General features: G+C 31.4%; 1 protein-coding gene across 1 annotated transcript; it reads right to left on the reverse strand.

Moving 5' to 3' along the window:
* Positions 1–8912: 8912 nt before the first annotated feature.
* LOTGIDRAFT_217135 (hypothetical protein) lies at positions 8913–23902 on the reverse strand. The gene is made up of 23 exons (XM_009059039.1): positions 23868–23902; positions 22523–22636; positions 21983–22225; positions 21338–21505; positions 20340–20418; positions 19559–19646; positions 18112–18208; positions 16875–16976; positions 16394–16472; positions 16021–16194; positions 15530–15591; positions 15185–15262; positions 14628–14830; positions 14054–14277; positions 13547–13643; positions 13131–13291; positions 12672–12921; positions 11997–12073; positions 11438–11512; positions 10941–11054; positions 10525–10634; positions 10247–10350; positions 8913–9867 (listed from the first exon to the last, which is right to left on the reverse strand). Exons 1-23 carry the CDS (start codon positions 23894–23896, stop codon positions 9755–9757), a joined length of 2841 nt encoding a protein of 946 aa, XP_009057287.1. The 5' UTR covers positions 23897–23902; the 3' UTR covers positions 8913–9754.
* Between the last annotated feature and the right edge of the window lie 154 nt (positions 23903–24056).

Raw genomic sequence — 24056 nt, forward strand, 5'->3', positions numbered from 1 at the left:
AATACCAGATAAAGTCAAAAGTTTAGTTATGGAACTGGGCAGAAATCATGATGAAGGTTAGTTTACTTAATTGATTATAAATTTTATGTACACATAATGCCACTCTGCAATTTGTTTACCAAATTTTACAATGCTGATATTCAAACTGTGGTTGTATTTTCCAGCTTTTTTTAACTTCTTTCTTTAGTTAAAAAAGAGCTTATCTTCTAATGTCAAGGCCGAGATAGAAGGCTTCAGTTTAGTTTGTAAATAGGAAAATACACTTGATTTGATTTAATAAACTCACAGAACAGAAGTGAAGAGTCAACAACAAAAAATTCTCCAGTACAAAACAGATGATAGTTTGGTGCTTGTGATTTAAATAAAGGAAACAAATCTTTTATCTTTTCAGATTTTGTGAGTACAGAGAATTTAGATGCCAGCAGAAAACATCAACATACAGCACCAGAATATTTGGAGAAGCGTCGAGTTCGGAGAAAATCAGGCGGCAAACTTCCAGGTAAGCATTACGTTTAGTTTCGGCATTGTTTTTCTGAGCATTTTGAGAATGTGTTGATATTAGATTACCGTAGATATTTATTCATTATTTTTTTGTGCTCATTCTGTTTTCTATGTTCTCACGGCTTGATGTGCATCCATCAGTTTTATTCTCATTTTGTACATGTGTTTTACAATATTCATGTGTTTTACAATATTCATGTGTTTTTACAATATTTCATGTGTTTCTTGATGTTTTTGTCCTATTACGTTACATTCTGTTTACAATAATTAGGCGAAAAAAAAAAAGGAATTTAAATACTCACCTCTGCTATTTCCCACAGCTATTTCTGTTTTCCTCAGTGCTTGAATTCACAAATTTTGATATTTTAGCAGGTGTGTCAAATTGAAAATTGCACTTTCTATCTGAAATGTAATTGCTTAAAAATTTGAATGCATTTTGATGAAAACTTCTTTAAAATAGCAACTTTTAATTCAAAAGTTTTAAGAACAGCCAAAATTTGAATTTCTTTTGTTCCCTACAAAATTTGGTTTTGACTGTTTCTACTAGGTGATGATTGCGACTTGTTTATTGACAAATATCTTTGTGAGTTGTCTTCTCTTATAACCATTAATATTGTGTTTAGCTGAGTATTGATTGTACTTACTGGAGCACTCTAGTTCTTATTGTTACCTTTAAGGGGATATTAAAGAGGTTCTCTTAACAATTTATGTGTATCATGGACACCATTGTAATATTCCTTCAGAAATTTGTGTTCCTTGCAATTCTAATTAAGCTAAGCATTTTATCACAAAGGCACTCATATATTCTTAGCTTTTGCAATTGTGAGTCTTATGACACTTAGCTTTAGTAGAACTGCATGAACCATAGACTTCTGATTGAAAATTGAAATGGTGCAAATTGATGCTATCAGCGTCCCCGATACAAATAACAAGTTTTTAAAACCTTTTTACAATCCCTTTGATTTCACCTGGATTCTATTAGCATGTTTATTTACATTGCATGATGTATTATACCAATCTTAAATAAATTCATATAACCTTTAACCTAATCCTACTGGAAGGCAGAGCTACAGCCATCTTGTTCATATACTGTATAATTGGGTATATAATACGCTAGCATGTATAATACGCACCCATATAATTATGTTGCATATTTTGTTGATATACATACATTGTATAAAGTTGGTTTCTAGTCCTCTGACACTTTTACTGATAATTAAATGGCAAGATTGTTTATTCTGGACTTGAAGTAATTTCTATTTAAAAAACAATTGTTGCTTAGTAACAGAAACTTTCCAAGATCACGGGAAAAAAGATTATAGGCATGGCATCTTTAAATTAAGTATTTGCATTAATTTCTTGATGGATAGGCTATTTGGTTTATAATAGAATTAAGGAGAGCTTCATTGGTTTGGTCGTGAACAGTTGTGCAGTTTTTCATTGCATGTTCCCAGGTTTTTTGCTTTGGGTTTGATGTCCCTTTGGATTTGATTTTGATATGTTTGTCTGTGCAGGGAACAATCTAACTGAAGGTTATCAAGTTTATTTTTTGATCATGATTTATGTACAAAATGATTTAATGGCTTGTAATGGGGTTTTCTGGTGTTTTATTGGTTTGAAGTTTAGTATCGTAATTTATGGATCTGTTCCATCTTGAATTTGAGGCCTTAGAGAGGCGCTGACAGTTTAAAGTAATGATTTAAATTCTGTGTTCCTCACAAAATTGGAATTTGCAAGTAAATATTTCCAAGAACTGATTGCAATTTCAAAATGATTCTGGATACAGTAGTTTGGTGTCAAAGGTTATATGAATTTATTTAGATTGTAACTTTAACGTTGTTGATTAATTTCATGAATGTTGGCGCCACATTTTACCCACAAATATCATAAAATCATTCCCTATGATAGTTCCATATATAGTTCCCTTCATATACAATTTACACCTGTTATACATCAAAATGTTAGCAAATATGTCTTTAATAGACTTTATTTTGGCTCTTGCTAGCAGGCAGTTTTTCCCTTCAGTACACATCAATACAAATGAACGAAACCAATGGTCTTTATATTCTCTATATTTGATCCTCTTCATTTGAAACCTCAAGGAAATAAGACTTGATATTGCCTGCCCAAGAATACCAACCTTTCCTTCTTTTAGAAGAGTCGCTGTATGAATTTTGTCAAGTCATAATCCCTCGGTGTTAATAATTATTTTTTTCTTTTTAGAATTTCATCTATTGAAGGCACAGAAACAGAAACGAGGTAGTTATAGAAACCCAATCACTTAAAAAGACTATCAATGATGATCTAGAGCATGTTTTCGGAACACAGTTGAATTCATTTAGTTAATGTGGTCATATGACTTTGATTATTTGATAAAATATCCCATTTAGGCCTAAATCATAGATGAATTTCAATCAATAATACTTTATGATAATTTTGCACTCTATTAATAATGTTTTTCTGTTTTATTTTTCAGCAAACAGAAGAAAAGTAAGTATGATTTTTGTCTTATTTTAATAATTATAAAGAGATAAGCGTATCTTTTCAGGGATTTAAATTTAGTATTAGAGTTTCTGTTTTTTTTTATATAAAGTTCATAATGTGACATGATGTTTTATTTTATGTGTTTTCAGTCTCCTGATAGAAGAAGAATATCTGGGGAAACCAATAAAGATAAAGACAGGAGAGGTCGGACATTGGATGTTGTACCTAGAACTGGACAGAAAAAATCGCAATCTTTGCCTCGTGGTGAATTGGGAATATTCAGTGATTTTGATATTTCGGATAGATCTCTTTTGGACAGTACTTTAGACTCTCCTGGTGTACAAGATAGTTCAATGGATATTACTCCAGAGGTTACTAAGAGAGCTCAAAGTTTCAGACGTGCGGTACGTCTGGGTCCAATTTGTTCTGCTGATTTGTCAGACGTGAAAGTGGATTTTAATTCTAAATCTGATGTGATGGACGTGGATTCTGATACAGATGATCCAAATTTAACTCAAGATCATCTAGCAGAATACAATGATTGTATGTTTACTAGTCGTTCTGATCTGGATGAGGAAACAGACACGGATCATTGGGTCCAGCAGTCGCAAGAAAATTTAGAAAATTGTGATAGTTTTGGAAGTGATCATACACTTGTTAATGGGGTCAATGGAGATCATTTTCGATCTAAATCTGAAGTGATTGTATCACCAAGGGCAACGATACCTGTAGACATTGATTCAGAGGCATCAAAAAGTTTCAGTGATTTGAAAAATGCCGAAAATGGAAAGAAATATTCTGGTTTGATTCGTGGTCGTCCTCGTGTTGGTACAAATTGGTTACAACGAAAACCAAGATCTAACTCAGAAAATACTATCACTGCCTTTAATGATTCTTTCAGAAAAAAATCTATGGACATTATAGGAAAGGACAAAAGTTTGAACAGCAGTTCCAGTTCAATTGTTCAACAATTGTCCAATGAAAGCGATAAACTTCATGCAGCTAAAGGCTCTAATGCTAAATTATGGAGTAGCAGCGATCAACTTTTACGAGCATCCACATCCAGTCTTGTTGTTCCAAATCATGAGGATCCTTGGATTAAACACTCCGATTCTAAACCTTCTACAAATATTTCAGTTGTCACAGCTCCAAAATCTCCTAACTTGCAACATTGGGGACGTCCTCGAAATGTATCAGACGTAACCGACAGACGCACACCTTCTCGTGACAATTTAGACTGGATGGTTTATGTCAATAGAAATTCATTAAATGAGTACCCTCAAAATGTGAAATTTTTGTCCAAATATTGTTCACCAACAAAGAACAACACATCGGTACCGAAACAATTCAAAGGTGTGTGGCGTAGTGATTCAACCAGAAGTGAATCGGGAACAACTCGCTACCTCACACAACCAAAATCCTTACCCGGAAACAATCAAAATAATAACAATACTTCAAAGGGAAGTAACCTTTCACGCTCAAATTCTTCTCCTTGTAATCGGAAATATTATGAATTGGGCTATGGAAGACATCGACCAGCCTCGTTGGATTTGGAAACTCTTCAAGAAAGTGATAGAATCATGGAAGAAATGGAGACCTACATGAAACATTCTTCTAACCACTCACTGAATCATGCCAAATTTCCAACAACAGCACCACCAAATGAGGAAGACAAAGATCTGAATAGACTTTCAGGGGTATCATCTATTTCAACCTCTTCATATGACAGCCAAGCCAGTCATTCGAGTTCTAGTGACAATCTTGTTGGTAATCTAAAAAATAAGATTCAGAATTGGACAACCAAACTGAGCAAAAGAAATGAGGAATATGAACAAATGTCTGCTACATCAAGTGTGCCTGACTTCAGACCCAATTCCGAAATTTTGTCTGATGATGAAAAATATGATAACGGACCAAATCAAAATGTGTTGCCTAAAACTGATCAAATGGAACATAATCAAAAAGTGAGGTCACCATCGAGAGAATTATCTATCAACTATCATCAACGAAGGCCGGTACGAACCTCAAAAGAACCTGATCTTCAAACAGTATTATTAGAAGGTAGTTTAGGTAGTTCATCTGTTGGTTCCAAACTGGCTAACAACCTCCCGCCAAATATTGAGGCTATGTATGCAGCAAAAGTTCAGCAGTCTTCAACACGACCTCATAGTGCTTGTATCTTACGTGACACTGATTCCTTGTCTTCATTCGATCATTCTAGTAAGGAAGGAACTCCAGAACCTTCATCCCGTCTGTCTCTCCCACCGAATGATGCCCCACTTATACCTACGCCATCATTAAATAGTTCTGAATTTCAGCAGTCTGATTCAGGATTTTCTATGCAAAGTGATGATGTCATAGACAATCATGATTTGAATGAGTTGAGTAAAATAAAAGTGTCAGAAGCAAATACGGAGGAATGTAAAACTGAGAATTCTAATGATTCTGAAAGTAAAGTTGTACATAAAAGTGTTATTGACGTTAAATACAAAAAACATGGAGGTCAAAGTCCGGTTCGACAAAGAAAGAAAGACAGGAAGCGGACAACATCTAATTCATCAGAAGAATCTGTGGACAGTTTTTATGAGCGTAGATTGTCAGCAGATCTGAATTCCGATGTTTTCCGTGATTCAGCTGTGTTTTGTGATATTGACACTGATATTAAACCGATATCAAAGGAAGATTCTCAACAACCAGAGCCAGTTTTCAAACCTGTGAGAAAATCTATCAAAGACTATGTTCAATTACTGGAAGAAAAAAGCAAACCAGTGCCACCAAAAACTTTTGGTGTCAAAAGACGTGAACCGGCAGCTATCATCAAAGAAAAACTTCACCATCTTCAAGAAAATTCCCAATATCGCAAATCATCAAGTCGATCTGCAAGTGAGGAACGAGAGTTATCTCCCCCTAAATCTCTGAGTGAAATCAAATCTCATTTATCAGAATCTAACAATCAGTTCCGATATCGTAGAAATCGTGCAGAATCGGAAAATAGTAATGATAGTGTTTGTAGTTCTGTCAGCTCAACCTTACGTTCTGCTAGATCGTTAGGTAGACTAGATCAAATAGGTACAGATACTGAAAACTTAGTGATTATGAAAGGATGGGTCCAACAACTTATTAGTAAATTCCAAAGTGATAATAAATAATGGTGACTTTCTCATCAAAAATATTGGAAATGATTTGAAGACAATTTATTCCAACTGATGATTTCAATATTAAAACAGCCTTGTTTTTCATGAAGCAATATCTTTGTAATTATGCAAATCATATATGTGTAAGTTTTCAATCAATGTGTAAGTTTTTCATCATGTGTAAGTTTTTCATCATGTGTAAGTTTTCAATCAAAGTGTAAATGGTATTATTATTTATTTAAACATGTAAACAAGAATTGTAAATAGATGCTTATGAGATTATTGTATATAATTAGTGTAAAAAGCGATTTTGGAATTCTGTACTTCCAGTAAGTTTCCATTACTAAAATCTGATGCTATTTAGTCAATCTACTTTATTATTCCATTCTTTAAGTCAAAAAATTTTGTAACCGGAATTAGTTTGACTATTACTTGGAGCTATGGATGGTCTTATTTCTAATATGTTGGATGAAAATATGCGCCAGAATAACTGAGACGGAAGAAAAATTTATAATTAACTGCTGTTCCTCAGGCAATGATCAATGCATAGTACAGACTGTTTTGATATTAGCCTGAAAAATACGTTTAGGGCCATACGCAAAATATCACTTTTTCCATGTAATGCAATTTGGCTTGATAAATGGTTAAGATTCTCAAAAACTAGTTGTGTTTGGTCCATAATGTGCCAATATCCCATCTGTATATCATGTCTGAGGGTAGAGACAGGTTTGTTGGGCTATTATATATGATGCATTAAAGTAATGTCTAATTTCTTTTTCATATTCATTTGCCATTTTTAATTTGAATTGTCATTGTTTTATATCTTAACTGACTTAAGATCGTCATACTAAGTTTATCTCTTTTGTACATGTTTAATTGAGAAGGTGTTTGTACAACCAGTGCTTCCACCAAACTGTATGTAAAAATGATAGCTATATCTTTTCTACAGTATAAAGTCACTATATTTCAAACTGCAGTTGTGTTTCAGAAAAGGGGTGGAGACATGAATGGGAGGATCTCGTTGCTCACTATATTTTACAACATAATCGGGCAGTTTCATACAGAACAAGAGATACATGATTGGCGAGTTCTGCATCTGTATGTCTAGGATTTATGGAATCAACAGAACGTTCATTAAAACAATTTAGAACGTATACAGAATTCAAAATGGAAGTGAAGGAAATAAATGGGAAAAATTTTGGAAGTCAGGGCAGATTTGTAACAGACAGATCCTGCTCAGAACTATCCAATCAAGCACCATCTCACAGTAAAATAAATGCTCTGAAAATATTAAAGCAGTACAAGTGTGTTATTTAAATGTTTACTTCAAGACATTAAATCATTCAAACAATTTACAGAGTGCCTGATTATTTCAGCAATAAAAATTAATATTTTACATCCCAATCAATCATTCTTACATTTAAATTATAATCATTGCTTATTTAATATCTATTCCACTTGATCTGTAAAAATTAAATGAAACTGATTACACATGCAGTTTACTGACCTGTGATATCACATACACTTTACAGACCTGTGATATCACATCGAACAGTTTACTGACCTGTGATATCCTGCCATGCAGTTTAATGACCAGTGATATCACATACAGTTTACTGACCTGTGAAATCACATCATACAGTTTACTGATCTGTGATTTCACATACAGTTTATTGACCAGTGATATCACTTCATACAGTTTACTGACCTGTGATATCCTGCCATGCAGTTTACTGGAAGGGGTTTTATCACTTCAATTTTACTGACCTGTGATATCACTTCAGTTTTACTGACCCATGATAACATGTCATACAGTATATTAACACATGATATCACTTCATACACATACTCATTAGACCCATGATACTACATCATACAGTTCACTGACCTGGGACATCACGTATGTACGGTTTACCGACCAGTGATATCACATCTACCTGTTTACTGACCTGTGAAATCACATCTTCCTGCTCACTAACCTGTGATATCACATCAGTAAAAAGACACAGGAATTTACACTACAATAAACAAACAATTTTTTTCATGATCAAAACAAAGAGAAATAAGTATAATCAAGGATATTTGGATCTTTTGCTACTAAATAGACCAATACATAAATCTTATATTTTGCTTAGACCAGGTGTACATTATTCTTTCTGTCAACAAGGTGATAGAATAAAAATGTCCAAATATGTAGCATTTGTCATTATAATTAACTTATACATTAGCACTTAATAGATGATCTATTGCACTTGCATTGAATCATACCACAAATTTCAGGTTTTACACTTTCAAAGTTTTGCAAATAACACAATTCTCTAATCAGATTAAATTACTAATTAATTAAATAATAGCAAAAAAAAAAAAATTCTCATTCTTCATAAGTACAATTGATGCCAAAAGAAAATAAAATGGTATATGCTTAATATGTAAATTATTGAAATTCACAAAGTGGTCTTCTAACAGCACAAATGTCAGAAGAAACGTTATTGATCAGTTCTTAGAACCTTAGCCACTTTTCATCCAATAAGTATTGTATTAAGTATTAACTATAAGTGGAAAACTTATTCATTAAGAATTTCACAATCAGGTGACAGCTAGTTGTAGGTTCTAGGCAAGTTAATTTGGAACCAAAAAAGATATTTACCCCTAATTTTCTCACTTTTGACGTTCGTAACAAATTAGAATGAGATGGACGAAAGGAAGTGATGGACAGAGGCAAAAAAAAAATACATTCATATCAAAGAATCCACATTTCAATTTCTTCAGTACATTATATACAGCACTTTTACGACCAAATTAACAAATAAAATTACAACAAAACTAATATAACATTTCTATAAATTCAAAATCATTACTTCTTGCCTAATTTTACTAAAACAAAATGTGAATAAATTACTCAAACATACAGTGAGTAAACAAGTTTACATGCAAAATATTTGGTCAATTCAAATTATAAATGATTCTAAGAAAGGGAACTAAATGATGATATAGAAGCTAGTCATTGGTAAGATTTAACAAAATGTCTACAGTCCTTAATAATATCATACTAGTTGAATTGGGAACTCTTTGGTTATATTTGAATTTGTTTTCTTGACTTTTTGGTCGTAACTTTCGAAAATATCATATTCAGGACTTGAGTTTATCATGATGTCACATGACTTTCAATCCAACCAATCACAAATATCCCCGTAAGATAAAACGTCATTGTTATTGGTTTAAGATTAAAACCTTATACAAAGCTACTTGGATAAAGTGAATCACAGTTCTATCTGTTTATTGATAAGCATCATCGATTCAAAAAGAAAACCTTAACCGATTTTTTACTTGCAAATAAAGTCCAGTTCTTGCACAAATTAGGAAATCAACTTCAGACAAAAAAAATGAATTGTACAATTTTATAAAAAGTAGTGCAGTAAATTGAAATGAGGCCATAGAAATTGTAAAATGATGGTGAAAGGGAGTCAACACATACAACATTTTAAATGTCTAACCAGTAACCAATCAAAATCTTTGAAACCAAAACCAGTTCAACTTTCAAAGTTTTTGATTGGATGTTCAAATCTTGGTACAAATTGACATCCCAATGATATAACAATAACAAATACCAGTAATAATAATAATAATAATGATAACTAAACGATGACCAATGTCCATATATCAGCTATATTATCACCAGGTTTACGTATTGTTAAACTTTTATTATTCTCATTATATTGAAATCCTAAAATACGACTGTTTTCACCACCTGAAATAGTTGAAAATATATGTAGACTCATTGACAAAATTTTAACAAATAACAATTACTGTATATTTCCGAATATAATGCGCAAATGTGTATAACGCGCACCACTTCCTTACCCCATCAAAAAACTGGAAAAATCCATTTACCCATATATAATGTGCACCCCTTGTTGACGAAAAATTTGAGGTTGGAGATGGCATAACGCAGACACAAAAATAGTGAGCATATTTCTCCTTACATAGACTAACATGAAAATTGTGTACAATATTTCTTTAAATGCAGGCCACATTTTTACAATTTATAATCATTATATACGGTAGTAAATGTTTGAATTGGACACATCAGTTGAAAGATAATGTGTAGAAAAAAGGTCTAGACTTACTTGAATTAGCAATAGTAATTTTTTTAGGTTCATTAGGAAAACCAACTATAATAATTTTTTCTATCCATTCTCTTGTATTAAATTGACCTTTGGGGTCAATATTTCTGAAAAAGGAATGGGCAATTAGAAATTGCAATGTAAAAATACTATAATTTGAAATACACTATATAAACGAACACTGTATGCTGTATACTTTAAGTACATATCATTTGCCTGGTAGCACCTCGTTCCGTCACTTTGGCTGTTTACGAAAAATTTCAATGTATAAAAATACTTACTTAGAAGATAAAGTATTTTTATTAAATATAAATTGTCTATGTATATAATCTCCATTTTTATATTGGAATGAATGATAATCATCAACATATAACTCTCCTTCAGCTTTACCCTAAAATATATAATCTAATCTTAAATCTAATCCTTTCTTCTAGTATTGTAATTCTAAACTTTAAAACCAACAAATCTACATCAAAGTATTCATAATAATCTAGAGGTATTTTCTCTCATTAGTAAAGTCAACAGAAGTTAAGATCAACATTTAATAGTTCCATAATAGTCCTGTTTAATTTTCTGCTTTCTGCTGTGGAATTTATGAGTCACATTTGAATACTTCAATGTCTAAGCTCTGAAAAAGAAACTTTAGAAACAGCTATTAAGAGCTTCTTTACTCCATTACAATTAAGTAAATACATACCTGTTTATCCAGACATACTATCAATGTAAATGGATCTTGGTACATGAGACTGGATGATCTCCTAGGTCGTAATTTACGTGCTATAATAGATCCACCTTTCTGATATACAGGTATCTGAAACAGAAATTTCACCTATTGCAACATTGTTCAACCAAATTAGACAAACGCCTAGAGATAACTCCAATTAAAGTCATTATGATACAAATAAAAGGTCATCTTCACAAATTTAAGAAACAAAGTACCTTGACATCATTAGGCCCTTGTATCAATAGGAATTTAAAATGCAGGGATTTGATTGGATTGTACGCTAGTCCTTTAAAGGGATTGTAAAGAGGTTTTCTAAATTTTTTATGTGTATCGGGGACACTGATAGCTTCAATTTTCACCATTCCAATTTTCAAATAGACGTCTGTGGTTCTTACAATTCCACTAGAACTAACACGTTTTATGACGTCTCTAGAGGGGAGCTGCAGAGATATCAATAGTAGCTCACCTACCTTATCTAAGGGTGCAGGAACATTGATTGTCATTGAACCATCGTATGTTTGATATGTATCTATATCATACCATACCTACATACAAAAATATACATAATATATAGACAACAATATACATAAAAAATATACATAATACACATACAAATATATACATAATATACATACAAAAATATACATAATATACAAACACAAATATACATAACTGGAAAATTAATATAAGTTGTCAGGCACCATTTAATAAAAGTTTAATTAGAATATCCAAGTGAATGTTAGTGATGGCTTCACAATAACAGTTGTAAGAAACTTTCTCCCATTGAACTAAGTATTTTCAGGGTTTTTTTTATTTTGATTGTGAAATCATTGTTTGTTTTCATGTTAACAGATGCACCAGTTATCCAACTTGTCCTTGTTTATTTTTCTTACATGTCTAATATATGTAAATGTTTCTAAAAACAGCCTTGAAATGCAATAATAGCCCATAAAATACAAGATTATAAATCAAAAGAAAATGGAAAATGTTCAGGTTTTAATACTACACCAGGATATATAATATACTTACATTATCTTTACCCGGGAAATAAACATTAACATTAGTCTGACCTTGATCAGTTACTGGTTTTACTAATAATGATGAACCTATACAAAATAAATTGAAAGATTTGTATGTGATGAGCAACAATCAAAGGTTTTCTCCTGGTCAAGACAGGCAATGGCACAGGAGCTCTGATAATCTCTTGAACAGGTAACAAGTATTGCGAGTGTCATTCATTCCATAACTAGCTTCTCTGATGAGACAAACATACATTTTATTGAGGGTCCTTGTGTGCTGCCAAAGTTTTGATAATCATCTATATAAAGTGTATGATGGAATTACTTAAAACTTTGCTGAGCTCTCTACTGCAGCTACCAAACACAAAAGAATAACCAACTTGAGTCTTTCGAGATTAAATATTAATCCCTTCATGTCTATGCTTTAAGCTAAGGATCCATGTGTGCTGCTCATGTTTTGGGAATCATCTTGAGTAAAATGAAGAATTTCTCAAAACTTTTCAGAGATCTCACTCAACTGCTGCTACCAAACACGAAAGAGATAACCAACATTTAGGCTCACAGAACGAGATGAGCTTACATCCAACGAGATACAATCAATCTAAAAGAGTGACCAAATCACTAGTGCCACAATGCAAATCTGTCATAAAATCTGCAAATTCTCTAGCAATAAATTATTCCTTACCTATCAAAAACTGATCATCTATTTTAAAAACATCTTTATCTTTAGGATAATCAACCCATAATGGTCTAAAAATAGGTAGACCATCTTCTTCTGCTTGGTAAAATAATGTATAATAATATGGTAATAATGAATAACGTAATCTAAGAGCTTCTCGTACAATTTTTATATTTTCTTCTGGTAATAAGTATGGTTCTCTACGTCTGGTGTCCAGATGGGCATGGGCTCGGAAAAATGGGTAGAAAGCACCAGTCTGAAACAGAATTGCATGTTGGGATAAATCTTAAGAAGCAGACGACAAAACATTGCGATCAATTCCATCCAAAATTTGTTAGATTTGTGATTCACGGAAATCAAAGGCACGCTAGATTTGACCATTACCAAATACAGAAATTTCATGAAAACAAATTGATATTACAATGTCCACATCAAAAATTTTGAAATATTGTTCTTAACAATTACCTGGTACCATCTAGTGAGCAATTCGGGATCAGGATTTTTAAAGAATCCACCAACATCAGCTCCTGAGAATGTTATACCAGCTAAATTTAATGATAGTACCATTGGTATAGAGACCTTGAGATGAGACCATTCTCCTATATTGTCTCCTGTCCATACAGCACCTGGGTAAAGAAATAAGTTAACATGGAAGAAACAGCTTTTTTATACAAGGATACGGATGGGTTCATGGAGGATCTTTTCTTCCAGCTGGTTCTTGACCAAATCTTATGGCGTTGATCTTTTGTACAGAGAGAATAACGGGGCTAATTATGAGTACTATAACAAAACAAGATGATTGAAAGACCTAGTGAAAGTCTATGTATAAATTTGGCCTCTACCGGTCTTTGTGAATTTGGACTACAGAATCAGACACTTACTGTATCTCTGTGAACCAGCAAAGAAGGCTCTAGTTAAAACAAAGGATCTTTCTTTCCCACCAGATCTTTTGACTAACCCTTCCATAGTAGCTTGATGCTGAAAAAAACATGGAATAAATGTTATCAATAGAAACTTGGATTATTTATTGACTGTACAAAAATAGTATTAAATATTATGTAAATCTCATTATTTTTTCACATACATGCTGTATAATGTACATTTCCATTGACATAACACAAACATGCCATAAATATTATGTAAATCTCAATTGTACTTACCACATACATGCCATAATAAATATCATGTAAATCTCAATTGTACTTACCACAAACATTCCATAATAAATATTATGTAAATCTCAATTTTACTTACCACATACATGCCATAAATATTATGTAAATCTCAATTGTACTTACCACATACATGCCATAAATATCATGTAAATCTCAATTGTACTTACCACAAACATTCCATATAAATATTATGTAAATCTCAATTTTACTTACCACATACATGCCATAAATATTATGTAAATCTCGATTTTCAAAATTATTATAATGTTTGACATCTTTATGGAAAGTTATTTCTGGCCCGTTAAAGACTGATGGTTCGTTCATATCATTCCATACTATTAAATCTGGGGTAGAGCCTTTATATTCACTGAGAGCAAACTTATCAGCCCACCATTCTCGAACTACAGGGTTGGTAAAATCAGGCCAACTTGATGAGCCTGGAATATTTTTTAATAACTTTGCATGCCAAATCTATATCTTAATATACTTTCAAAATCTATTTACATTTTTGAAATACTGTTTGTATATTGAATAAAGCCCAGGAATTAAGGAGCTTAAAGCTGAAAACTTGAGCTCATGCAACAATTTAAATGTTATCAGGCAGTCGGTGACAATTTTCAAGACAAAATTTAATGGGGCAAATTAAGTTGATAATGATACCCTATAGCACAATACATGGTTAAACAGTCCAAAATATAATCAACTATAGCAAAAATAAAGTAGTCCCAAAAGTAAATTTAATTACAAGACCAAAATATGACTGTTTATAATGATAACATGTATTTACCTGGCCAACACCACCCTTCATAATCATTACCATCTTTATTTTTAATAAGAAAACCTCTATCTCTAGCATCAGTATATACACTATACCCATCTTCTCGTTTTAGATGAGGATCAACAATAGTTACTAATTTACGTCCCTTTACAGACAGATTCTTTATCATTTCTTCAGGGGTGGGGAATTTATCATGAGCCCACGTAAAATATCTGCAAAAAAGAGTTAGGTATTAATGAAAAATTTATCATTTAATCCAAAAAAAAATTTAGGAATAAAAAAATAAAGGAATTAGTACAATATTTTCACATTATTTATAATAAACAAGGCTAATAAAAAAATAAACAATGCAAAAAATAAAGTAAGCTAAAATTTCGACAGTGAACTGTGAATGACTGATTATCTTACCAAAAAAATCCAGTTTCTGATAAATAAAAAAAAAAATTGCCAATCTGTCCCTTTAAATGGACACCCAAATGTAGAGGTGGATAAATCATTATTTCAGATACCATGTCATGGTTCGTCAACATTTAATTTTTTCAAAAAAAAAAGATAAAAAAACTTACTTTTTGCCATCTGTATGTTCTATATCTAACCATATTACATCAAATGGTATATCAAATTTATCAAAGTTGGCATCCACACTGTAAAATACCAGAAAATGATATTAAGGATTTAGGTATAAACATATCATGCTACCATAGTAATTATATCTTGTCAATAAAATAAACAAAAGTATAGCAATGCATTTCGGTTTTTAAGTAAGAAATCAACATCAGTTCTTAGAGATCACGTTTTGCAAATAGATTGTACAAAAAAAAAGGCATAAACCTAATGTATGAGCCTTATTTCAGAAAATTAAAATAAAAGTAGAGAAATTGTCATTTTCTATGTAATATGGAATAACTTACGCTTTAACATCATCTTGATCATTATAATTCCATCTACATTGATGATAGGCCAGAGAATATAACTGAAATTGATAGATATGATTTAACAGTTTCATTCAATTTTTTTTTAACGTTTTCACATTTATTAGTTTAATGTTTTTTTTAGTGTTTCTAATCATAACTTTGATAGGATAGAACAATAACATGAAAAATCAGCTAATAACAGTCAATGACATTCTGAATGTTATCTAGTTATTACTGATTATAAATAATCTATATAAAGGAATGCAGAAGAGCCTAGAAAATTCAACTGTCCTCAATTAAATTAGTATTGCAAAGAGACCTAACATCATTTTTCTAATCTGAATATTGATAGGAATAGTGAAAGGCTAGTATCTAACTTATAACTCTTTAAGCTAAAGCAAATGACCACATAATAGAAGCAATCAACTTATAGCCAAAAAGCTATCCATCTATTTAAAATCTGATTGTAATATGTAAACTATACATACTGGTGGTAATTGTGTGGTTCCTGTAAGTCTACTGTATTGTTTAAATACATCACGTGGTGTAGGACCCAATAATAAAAATACATCTATTACACCACTTTCACTGAACCAATGTGTATCTGTCTGTGGTATCTCATTATTACCTTTTACAAAATCAGCTATATGGGAAAATACTGACTGAAAATATAAACATTAGTGTGTGATATCAAAATATCAGTTTTTGGGGATTGTTTCAAATAAGCTAACCTACGATTAAAACTCATAACTTCTACTTGTGAAATTTGCAGTGATATAGCCCAGCTTTAAATAGATATAAAGATAAATACATGAATGCTTATTCCTTTAAATCACCAATAAACCAAATTTATCAATATACCTTATCTGCTGTATTAGAACTAATATCTATCCATGTTTCTGCTGCATTGTGCCAGAATATACCAACTGTTCTGTCTTCACTGAAAGCAGAAACACGTAGAATGATTTTCTGAATGTTTACTGAAATCATGATCATTGTCTACATTCTAACAAAGTAAAAATCTAATGCTGCTAAGTCCTTAATAACTAAGAAATTTTCAATATTTAACACAACTTATAAGTGCGTGTAGCAGATCATGCTTACTTGTTTTGAAACACCTGATGGTACCTCTCTTTGGAGTCCACTACTATACTATTTTTAACTCTTGATTTTGCCATGCTTTGGATGAGATTTTGATAAACGGAATTGTCTTGCTTGTCCAGGTTTTTTTATCATTCAAGTACTTTGAAATAACAAGCACATGAAGTAGGGTTTACAAGCTATGTTTCTATGGTGGGCAATGGCATCGCCACTGAAGATACATCAGTAAAAGTTAACTTACTTGTGAGCATACATAAGAGGTACAGCACCATATAAAGCCATAGGATTGTATAAATCATATTCAAATACATCTAAATTAAATAATCTGTAAGGATCTGTAGATCTACAATACAAATACATCTAAATTAAATAATCTGTAGGGATCTGTAGATCTATAATACAAATACATCTAAATTAAATAATCTGTAAGGATCTGTAGATATACAATACAAATACATCTAAATTAAATAATCTGTAGGGATCTGTAGATCTACAATACAAATACAACTAAATTAAATAATCTGTAGGAATCTGTAGATCTACAATACAAATACAACTAAATTAAATAATCTGTAGGGATCCATAGATCTATAATACAAATACATCTAAATTAAATAATCTGTAGGGATCTGTAGATCTACAATACAAATACATCTAAATTAAATAATCTGTAAGGATCTGTAGATCTACAAAACAAATACATCTAAATTAAATAATCTGTAGGGATCTGTGGATCTACAATACAAATACATCTAAATTAAATAATCTGTAGGGATCTGTAGATCTACAATCTAAATTAAATAATCTGTAGGAATCTGTAGATCTACAATACAAATACATCTAAATTAAACAATCTGTAGGGATCTGTAGATCTATAATACAAATACATCTAAATTAAATAATCTGTAGGGATCTTTAGATCTACAATACAAATACATCTAAATTAAATAATCTGTAGGGATCTGTAGATCTACAATACAAATACATCTAAATTAAATAATCTGTAGGGATCTGTAGATCTACAATACAAATACAACTAAATTAAATAATCTGTAGGGATCTGTAGATCTACAATACAAATACATCTAAATTAAATAATCTGTAGGAATCTGTAGATCTACAATACAAATACATCTAAATTAAATAATCTGTAGGGATCTGTAGATCTATAATACAAATACATCTAAATTAAATAATCTGTAGGGATCTTTAGATCTACAATACAAATACATCTAAATTAAATAATCTGTAGGGATCTGTAGATCTACAATACAAATACATCTAAATTAAATAATCTACAATACAAATACATCTAAATTAAATAATCTGTGAACGAGCTGTGAACACTATTACTGACTGGATTAGCTAAAAAAAAAATCCCATTTCTGAGACCAAGGTACTATTAGTAAAATAAATGGTGCATCGTTCCCTTTTAGAACTCAACTGGACTAGTATTTATAATCAGAGAATTGTCTTACTTGGTTGTTTTAAGGGCCATGGTATCGGCATGTTCTGGAATACCATAAACATTTTCAAAACCAGGAAATGATACATCAATTCCAATTGAAGATGGCCCTGAAAAAGACAAGCAACAAATTTTCGATTTGCAGAATTTAAATATGTCATAAGTTGAATAAAATTTAGATCATCAACATATTAATTCAATTTCAAATCCTTGAATATATTTGAAGGTCAGTTAAACAAAACATTAAAACTGAATTGGATAGAGGTTTTTTGTTTAAATATTTTACTTTAGAGATTAGGAGAAGAGCTTCTGAGACCTTCCACCATAATTGAAAGAATTGTGACCAGAAATAGCAATCTATAGTACAATTATGTAAATAGTATTGTAGTATTGGTCATAATTTGGCTACAATTGGTACATTTTTTCATTTGTTCTGGACTTAAAAACATTAATAAATGCAAAAATCACATGATAACATTTTAGTATTACTAAGTCCTTGGGGAAAAATATAAAAGTCTCTTAAACAATGTGTTAACTAGAGCTTTTCAACCGATTGAAATAAATCTTTAATGTTTTATTCATATTGAAATTTCAACCTTTGTCAGACTACTTTTTTAAACCTTTGCTATATGCGCGAAAAATCATCAACAGCTATTTCTAACATTATCAATTAACATAAAAGAACATATTCAGAGTAGTTAGATTATAAGATAACAATAAAGATAACAATCTATGTATTGTAACTGTTATATATATAACATATATTGTTATTGTTATTGATTAGTTTGAACATCTGTTTGTCTCGTAACTTTACGATACAATGTTACAAAGCAATCATATTTATATTACGGTTCATTCCACCTTGCTTAACATTTCATTTCTACACGAGTGGCTTTGTTAAAATCTTGTTTAAAACTTTGTCAAGAAGCAAGTCCTCCTCTTCTGCACCAATTACGCTATTGAAGACAGGCAACACCATGCAGTGTGCAATGAGAGTAATTTTGCCAAAACAGCTTCATAAGCCTGCTCTTTTTTTTTAATTCCAACTGTCAAGGGATCTAAAAAAACTTTCAAAATGCAGATAATTGGTCAAAATTATTACGAACCTGTACCGTTACATGCATCTTTTCTTTAGAATGAAAAATTTTTCCCTCTTTTATACCCCCACTAGTGCATCGATAAGAAGTAATAAAATTTCCAAAGATACAAACAAATCTGGACAATTCCAAAAGAGAATTAAATGATATGAAATATATATAATAATATCAAGAACAGTCTCATTGCAATCAAAGATGGCTATACTATATAATATAATAATACTGACAGAAAGCATCTGCTCTTTCCACTGACATATAGCTTTGTCATTTCCATCTTAAAATGATCCAGTTTTCATGTCGGAAGAATTATGTGACAAGCCCAGTTACCCAGTGGTATCAGGTGTGAAGAATAAGAAAACTCACCATGTGGTTTTGAGTCAGTAAAAGTTTTAAATGTTTCTTCCCACATTCCCGTTTCATCTTCTTTTTTCTCTTCTTTCACTTTCTCTTCCTAGTTAAAATTATTATATAAATTATCATTTGTGATCAGAATTGAAAGCCTACACTAGGACGGCTTTCAGAAGCGCTGGTTGTGGCATCATGCATTTTCTTACCTTAAGGAGGATTGAACCCTTGGCATCTAACTTCATAGCAGATGATAATGGAGCTAGCTGCCAACTGAGCTATTGCACTGCCAAACAAAGACAGTTTTACAAGCCAGCCTTAGAGGGAAGTGTAAATTTTATTAATGTAGAATAATTGATGCAATTCCATGGTATACAAAAAAAAAGTCAAAATACAGATTTGGATGTTTTGTGCTTTTTCTTCAATTACTACACATGCAATCCATGATCTGATGAGTTTCTTCTTAAAAACATGTTCTTTGGAATTTTGAGTCAATTCAACAATTAAAAATCCATAAACTAAGGAATTTAATTTTTAAACATTTTTCAATAATTAATTGCTTTATGTATAATTAGTTAATAGATTTATTGGATAAAAGAGGGATGCTGTAACATATTTATGACACCCGGTTAGATCACAGATGAATATTTACACTTCAAGTTTGAGACTTTAAATCTTGTGTGATCAACTCACATCTTAATTAGTGGTACTTTGTTAAGGTGATTTGATGACTCATTTTTTAAGGAATTTATTTTCGAAGCGAAATCATGGAATTTATTCTAATCCAACAAGAATTTACCTGATTTTCTACAGCTTCTTGAGGATTAGCTTCTTCACCATTCTCATCAGCACTATCATCAGCTGGTGGTTTTGCTTCTCTGAAAGGTTTTGTAATCCATGAAAACATTGTTGAGCCAAAAGATCCCAACCAACTCCTATAATTTCAACAATAATACTCCTCAAAATCGCAAAATTTCCATTTCTTGCAAGCAATTTTAAAGTGCACAGAAAGCTTTCAAAATATCCCCCATAAAAATAAATTTAAGAAATTCAATACGGATGCAAGAAAATATTTGATAAATTTTGAACAAAATGAGAGTTGGTTAAGAAAGATATTTCAGACATTCTTAAAGATAGAGTTATATTTAAAGCATCTTATGCAAAAGCAAACAGCACAGATCTTTATTAAAGTCATTATTTAACAGAAATACTGTAGGAATGAACATAACAGGAAATTATTATTACAATTTTCAAAATTGATACTGTGTGTAAGTTTTAGTTGAAAATCTACACAGTATGAGCAGTCTTAGGCATATTGGACATTTTACCTCACATAAAGACAAATGACTACCTTGTCAGAAAAATAATTACAAACGTATGGACTACATTTTCAATCTTGTTATTGCATAATCATTATGCCACAAGTTTCTATTCATAAATCACATTATTATGTCACGGCATCTGGAAATTCCAGGTAGCTCAGTTTGACCCGAATTTTCAATGGAAAATATGACTTTATTTCAGCTGAATACTATTTCATACCAGGAAACTTTCCATTTATCTATCCATGAGTTAACGAATACAACACAAGTTTCGAAATATTTAAACAGGCATTATTTGAAATTGATTCTGATAAAAGATCACATACCTCATATATGGTATAATTGGATTATTAAAATAATAATACAGAAAGCAGAAAGGTGAGTTGAGAGCTTGACAGCTCAAAATATGACATGATCTTGTACATGGTACATTTTACAGACCATTCAGCCATTCTGTTAGTATTTGAATACTTACGGTTTGATCCTCATTTGTTCAAATTTCAGTAATCCCTGTGAATTGAGACTCATAACTGGTGTTTCATCAGTATAAGCATCTATTCGAAATGGTGATAGAGATAATAGTAGTTTATGATTGGACATTTTAATTACAAATTTATCTTTATCCTTTCCAGCAAAATTTATTCTACAATTAAAAAATAAAATCCAAAAATTATCAAATTCATAAAATTTTTGAATTAAATTGAAACACAAAAGGCATACTTCTAGTTCGATGTAGTTTGTGCAGTAAATTATAGAAGTGGGGTAAGAAGGTAAATTTTTGCCCTGGTTTCCCCCCAGTCAGCAGTGTTAATTGGGGGATCTGACCAGAAAAGAGCATTTTTTTTGTTTAAATGCTACAGTTGTTCATTTCAACATCTCTCAAAAAGATCAAATGAAAGGAGGTAATGTCCTTCATAAAATGTTTCTCATTGCACATTACATGGTGTTGTGACTCTTCACTAGTCCAATTGGGTGCATAAAATTGGTCAATATTGGTTACTATGAATATGAATTTGAAAAAGCTAGCCACATTTAACCTGAGATGACATAAAACTTGAAATTATTTTTTAAAATGTCCAATTTTTAACATGATGATAAGACATGACAAGGTAGTACTTACTTTTGTTGAGCAGGTTCTTCTTTTAATGCATCACCCACAGGAATTTCATATCTTTCTTTTATTGGACTTAATTCATTCATTTTGATTCGAAACATATTGTCTTGTAGACCAAAGATAGTTAATAAAAACCTGACATTATTGTCTTTGTTAAGTAATTGTATATCTATAGTATTGCTGGTTATTTTTAAGGAATCTTCTAGAGCTACATATGGTGATTGTGCTGGTTGGTAGGCTCTTTGACGTCTGCAAATGAGAGGTGAACATATTACTGTTGGGGAAAAAAGACATTTGCAAGACTGCTATCTTACAAATCTTAAAGGGATTGTAAAGATCTATGTGAATGTTTATTGGGAACACTGATAACATCAATTTGGACCATTTCAAATATCAGTCTGTTGTCTGTGGTTCTCGCAATGCCACAACCATGGATATGATGTCATATGAAGAACAAACGCTCTAACCAACTGAGTTATAGAACTATAGGCAAGAATTTTATCATAAATGATTTATCTCCAACAACAATTTGTTAGTTTGTCTTACTTGCAGAAGCTGCTCTGTTCACATGTTTTAAAGTTGTCACGCTGAACAGCATAAAGTTGACATATGAAATAACTTAACAATATGAAGCACTTGGTCAAAGACATTTTTGATCTGCTGAAAGAATAAAATAAAGAGAAAATGTTAAAGTTACATCTTAGTTAAACATGTTGATCTATTTCTCAGAATTCTAAAGCTACTCTCTGTCTACCTATAACGTTTTCAGAATCATTTTCGTAAAAAAATATCAACTGCAAAATACTACTGAGAATCTTCGAGTTGATCAAAATGTCAACCAATAAAAAGAAACTTTTTATTTATAAGCTTAAATCAGAAGCCTTTTCACAGGAAATTTTGAAGGTTAGTGTATAAGGTAAAATCTCCGAACCTCAAATCTAAGATGTTGGCAGGTGATTAAAATTATGAATATATTTGTGAATTAAAGAAAAAAGTCAATTTCACGCTCAATCTGGTTTCCTTAGTAACTACTACTAGTAGTAGAATCGACTACATTGGGCATTGAATTGAATTTTTTCTCTCATTTCAAAAATATTCAAAACAAAATTTTCTACTTTATGCCATTTGTCTTAGGGTCCATAGTAATACGAAGTTCAGTGATTTTACATTTGAAATAGATACACTTCCTTCCCAGTAAATTCATTTGAAAATGACCTATTTTGCAGACAGTAAAATCATGTTTACAAATAATTTTTCCAGTAGTTGACATCTTCACCAAACCAAAGACAATCAAAAACTCTCAGTACCGTTAGTATTTTGTAATTGATGTTTCAGTTCATATGAATATGATAGCCAAAATTCAATTCACAAAGCAGTGTAGTCAGAGAGTACATGACAGACAATTAAATATTGGTACTTCAATTTTTGGTACATTTGATACATTAATTGACCACACAGTCTAACATTTTTACTTCAATTTCAAAGACTTTTGATATATTCCCACTTCCAAGAAAAACAAATTGTTTTCTTTCTACGACTACAGTGCTACTTTAACTTAATATCACCTTTTGTCATTAAACCTACAAATATCAATATCTGACCAAAAGATCTGATGACTGTTCAACTGACTGATAATCAAATACTAATCAAATCATCATTTCTTCCACAGTCTAATTCTGTTTTGTCTCGACCAACCAGAGCTCACCACGCCAATGTCAACGTGCAGCTATTATTGTTTACTACAATGTAAACCGGTTTTAACAATCAAATAAGACACCAATCGACTAATTTTGGGCATTGACTAACATAACTGAACTTGCATGAAAACTTTCGCAGTGAGATCATTACGTTCATAAAGCCTGTCATTTGCATTTACAGCAATTTAACTTACGCAATTGCACACCGAGTGGACATCGCCATTTTTTGCAACGGCGTCTGAATATTGTTTCGTATAATTTCTACTGTAACAATTTAGCTAGCAAAGTACAAGTTTTAAAATAATTGTAATCATCTTTTTTTTGTCAAAAAATCAAATTGAATAAGGTCACAAAAAGTAAGTAATATTTACAAATTTCAATGT

This window comes from Lottia gigantea (assembly GCF_000327385.1).
Source record: "Lottia gigantea unplaced genomic scaffold LOTGIsca_37, whole genome shotgun sequence".
NCBI lineage: Eukaryota > Metazoa > Mollusca > Gastropoda > Lottiidae > Lottia > Lottia gigantea.

What these genes read in the sequence shown, in the direction of transcription:
- LOTGIDRAFT_217135 (XM_009059039.1), bottom strand. Translation starts at nt 23,896, where the DNA reads ATGGCGATGTCCACTCGGTGTGCAATTGC. An exon ending in TCCACTCGGTGTGCAATTGC is followed by an intron (nt 22,637 to 23,867) that starts GTAAGTTAAATT and finishes TTATTCTTTCAG; the next exon opens with CAGATCAAAAATGTCTTTGA. An exon ending in CCTCTTATGTATGCTCACAA is followed by an intron (nt 16,473 to 16,874) that starts GTAAGTTAACTT and finishes TTCTGCTTTCAG; the next exon opens with TGAAGACAGAACAGTTGGTA.